Source organism: Monoraphidium neglectum (genome assembly GCF_000611645.1).
Source record: "Monoraphidium neglectum strain SAG 48.87 unplaced genomic scaffold scaffold04169, whole genome shotgun sequence".
Classification (NCBI taxonomy): domain Eukaryota; kingdom Viridiplantae; phylum Chlorophyta; class Chlorophyceae; order Sphaeropleales; family Selenastraceae; genus Monoraphidium; species Monoraphidium neglectum.
The window spans coordinates 1,026-4,958 of record NW_014009460.1 but is presented as its reverse complement, the minus strand read 5'-3'; the positions used below and the strand labels follow the sequence as shown (position 1 = coordinate 4,958).

General features: G+C 64.2%; 1 protein-coding gene across 1 annotated transcript in view; it reads right to left on the bottom strand.

Moving 5' to 3' along the window:
- Nucleotides 1-113: 113 nt before the first annotated feature.
- Nucleotides 114-3,933, bottom strand: part of MNEG_13967 (myosin heavy chain, class XI) — a gene marked incomplete at both ends in the record, with an annotated part of 4,783 nt that continues 963 nt past the window's right edge. Inside the window, 10 exons of the mRNA XM_014037561.1 lie at nucleotides 114-122; nucleotides 315-503; nucleotides 902-970; nucleotides 1,175-1,291; nucleotides 1,576-1,791; nucleotides 1,977-2,131; nucleotides 2,358-2,565; nucleotides 2,919-3,104; nucleotides 3,488-3,618; nucleotides 3,759-3,891. Of these exons, the coding sequence (XP_013893015.1) occupies nucleotides 114-122; nucleotides 315-503; nucleotides 902-970; nucleotides 1,175-1,291; nucleotides 1,576-1,791; nucleotides 1,977-2,131; nucleotides 2,358-2,565; nucleotides 2,919-3,104; nucleotides 3,488-3,618; nucleotides 3,759-3,891 (1,413 nt within the window). The remainder of the gene's footprint in view (nucleotides 123-314; nucleotides 504-901; nucleotides 971-1,174; nucleotides 1,292-1,575; nucleotides 1,792-1,976; nucleotides 2,132-2,357; nucleotides 2,566-2,918; nucleotides 3,105-3,487; nucleotides 3,619-3,758; nucleotides 3,892-3,933) is intronic.

The following is a 3,933-nucleotide window of genomic DNA, read 5'->3' as shown; positions in this document are numbered from 1 at the left end:
GAGGAGGGTTGAGAGGGGTGGCAGTGGCGATGTGTGTGGGGTAAGGGGGGGTCGAGCCGGGGTCAGGGTGAGGGGGAGAGGGAGGTCGGGCATGTCGGATTTGCTGAATGGGGTCAGCGCTGCTGTTGGCGGGAGGCTTGGAAGTGTGGCGTCACGGGTGTGGTCACCCGCGTGCCTCCCATGCGAATTGGCATGCGCCTCGTAAATCCAGCACGAAAGTGCGTGTGCTCAGCTGAGTTGCCAGGTCGCTTCGCACCCTCCCTGCAATCAACTTCACGTTCGCCCATCAACACCACATGCGCCTCCCCTAAAACCCACATGGTGCTGATGCGGTAGAGCTGCTGTATGGAGAGTATGGGGCACAGGTCGCGCGTGATGTTCTCCAGCGTCTTTCGCGGCTTGTTGCCGATGACCAGGAAGGTGACCGCCTGGCGGATGTACTTGAGCTCGTCCCAGCTGTCGCCCACCCACTCGGTGCCCCGCTCCTGGATCCAGGTCTCAACCTGGTGGAGATGAGAAAGAACATTCGAGTGTTTGTGAGTATATGCTCGTGTGTGCTCGTGTCTGTGTTTGTGTGTGTGTGAGTGTGGGTGTGTGTGTTGGGGGGGGTGTTCAAGGTCAAAGACGGGTTTGTTCATAGCGTTGCAAGCGGCCTGCGGAGCCCCCTGATGTGCAAGGCCAGCCCAGCCTTTCGTTACGTGCAGCCCCCCGGCTTGTAAGTTTGAACCTTGCGAACGCACAACAAAAGCGCTTCCCCCCTCCCACACACGTGCGCGCGTGCATGCAAGCACTTGCATGGCTGACATGAACGATTGCATGCACGCACACACATGCATGCGTCACGAACAACAAAACTTGTGTGTGCGGTGTGCCGTTCCCCGCAAGGCTTCAGTTCCCATACGGTGATGTCATCGCCGGGGCGAGCCCCGGCTGCCGAATCTACTATCAAAGCTGTGTTGGCATCACTAGCCTGGACGAAGCGGGGGGTGCTGCGGCACGCCAGGACGAACGACGAAACCGGCGCCACGCACGTGCAGGCCAGAACCACATGCTCCCAATCACCCCCACCCACCCACCCCCCACCTACACACACACAAACATACACACACACACACACACACACCTACACAAAGTCACACACACAACCACACGCACGCGCCACCCCATCCCCCACCTGCGCGAGGCCGGTCTTGACGTACTCCCCGTTGCTGAAGGAGCAGCACTCGCGGCGCAGCAGCAGCTGGTTGAACAGCTGCACGTTGACAAACGCAAACAGCTGCCGGAACAGCGCCTGCAGGGTGCAGTGCGCAGGGGGTGGGACGGGGCGCACGTATGTCACAGGGGTGTTTCGCGCAGGCAGCAGCAGGTGCCTGCGCAGCCAAGCACAGAGCCTGCAGCTGGCCAGGGGGTACGGCAGGGCAATTCGGCCTCGCACCTCGACCTGTTGGCTCTGCTGCGCTTCAGAACCGCACCCCTGGCCCCAACGCACCAATGCCGCAAACCCCCGGACCCCACGACTACCGTATGCTCAAAGCCGCCCACAGAGGCGGTGCAATTCAACACAGGTCCACCCACCTGCACCAGGGGCTTGGGCACGTATGCGGCGCGCAGGTCATCCAGCAGGCCGTCCAGGACGCCCAGGATCTCCGCCCACGCCTTGCCCTGCGCCGCCGCCGCGCCGCCGCCGCTGGCCGCGCCCGCTGCGCCGCCGCTGACGTCGCTGTTGGTGGCGCGGCGGCTGGGGCCGAGGGCGCGGCCGCTTGCGCCGCGGGGCGTGTGGATGCAGTGGGCCTGTGCGAGAGAGGGCGGCGGATTTTGAACAGGGCAGGAGGTTCAGACCGCAGTTTAGGCAAAGTGATCCAAAGTGGCATGCAGCACAGGCACAGGCACACGCGCGAGCCCACACGATTTGCAGTACGCACACATGCGAGGAGCGCGCGGGCCCCTGCGTGACGCCGCACGGGTGATGCACCCACCAGCAGGGGCGTGATGGCCTTCTTGACGTTGTCGCGCAGCATGGGGAAGATCTTCTGCACAAACGCATCCAGCTGCTGCTTGAACAGCAGGGCGGGGTACTTGGCCTCCACCAGGCGGAAGCCGCCCACGCCGCCGCCATGGATGGAGGCCTCGCCTGCGGGGGTTGTTTAGGCGTCGCGGCGGTGGGGGTTGAGGCGGGAAGGGGTGAGAGGTGAGGTGTGAGGCGAGGTGTAGAAGGGTGGCGGGTTGCTGGTGCCTTGAGCAGATGGGAAGCTGCCCCCTGACGCCGGCTGGAAGCCATGCAAGCGTTCTCACGACACACAAGCGCCCGACGGTTGCTGGAAGCAAGCTGATGTGGAATGCAATACGAAGCGGCTCACCGCCGCCCATCGACGCGCCGCGTCCCAGCCAGTTGTTGAGCATGCTGCCCGCCGCGCGCCCTGCTGCCGCCGCGCGCCCCTTGAGGCTGCCGCTGCTGGCCGGCTTGATGTTGCGCTGCAGCAGGAACAGCAGCGTGGTGGTGTTGGTGAGCCAGTAGCACAGCCGGGGGTTGTCCTCCTGGTGGCGCTCGATCTGGGCGCCAATGACCTACGAGTGACATCAGCAAGTGGTGCGGCAAAGTATGTGAATGTATGAGTGTGTGGGTGCGCGCACGTGTGTGTGTGTGTGTGTGTGTGTGTGTGTGTGTGTGTGTGTGTGTGTTTGAATGTGTGTGTGGTTGTCTGGATGAGTTTCCATCGGAGAGATACTTGGCAAGATTCTCAAGAACAAGGCGCGAGAGCCAGCAGCCGCACAGCACCAGGGGCGACGGCGAGCGAAGCAGGGCCCCGCGGCTGCACCAGCTTTCCCTCTAAAACGGTCGCTACGCCCCGCACCCTTCAAAGCCAGCGCCAGCGTCATTCCGGGCCCTTGCCTTCCCAAACCCACTTCCCGGTGCTCACGTGTATGATGCGGTCAAAGACCGACGTCCTGTCCGCCTGGAACGCGCGCCACTGCAGGCAGCAGCGGAACACCACCAGCGCCGCCACGGGGCGCCCTTTGTGGAAGCCCATCGGCGCCGGCAGCGCCGCCAGCAGCCGCTCCTCCTCCATGCGCCGCCGCTCCTGCATCAGCGCCAGCTGCTTGGCCTGCGAAAGCGTCGACAAGGGGGGTGGAGTTGCGATTGGTCAATCCGAGCCAAGAAAGGGTGGTCGTGGGGCCAAGAAGTGTGCCGCCTTGATGTCTCGGATTCAGAGTGTAGTGCAGTTGCAGCTTGAAAGCTGCAGCACGCAGCCAAAAGCGGAGCCGTTTGAGGACACACAACACGCAACGCACTGAACCTTGCCTGGCAGCGTAGCATAGCAGGCACCGACCCCGCAACAGTGGTGCGTTTGTATGAGCAAGCGTGTGCATGTGTGTGTGCATGTGTGTGCATGTGTGTGTGTGTATGTGTGTGTGTGCGCGTGTTCATACGTGTGTCTGTGTGCGGTTTGGTTGAGTGGGTGCTAAAGGCCCAAGCCGCGCGCCCCACCTGCAGCTCCCGCGTGCGGCGCTCCAGCTCAGTCTCCTGGGGGGCGCCGCCGGCCGACAGCCTGCCGCCGGGGACGGCGGGCTGCCCCGGGACGTGCTCGGGGCCGGACAGCATCGCCACGTTGGGGCCGGCTGGGGAGGGGGGGGAGGAGGGTGCGATTGGGTTCAGTTGACACACAGCACATGGCAAAACGTAGGTGCAGCGATTTTGAGGAGCTTTGTGCAGCACTGGAAAGCTTTGCGCGAGGTCCGCAACGCCAGCCAACGCTCACCCGCGCCGGGAGTCGCCGCTGCCGCCGCAGCCGTGCGGATCGACTGGGCCTCGCCAGGCGTGCCGGGCGCCATGTAGCTGTTTGCCGCCTCCGCCATCATCCGCGCCACGCCGGGCCCCTGCGCCGCCAGCTGCTGCAGCGCGCCGGCCGCGCCCTTGCCCACGCGGCCGATGAC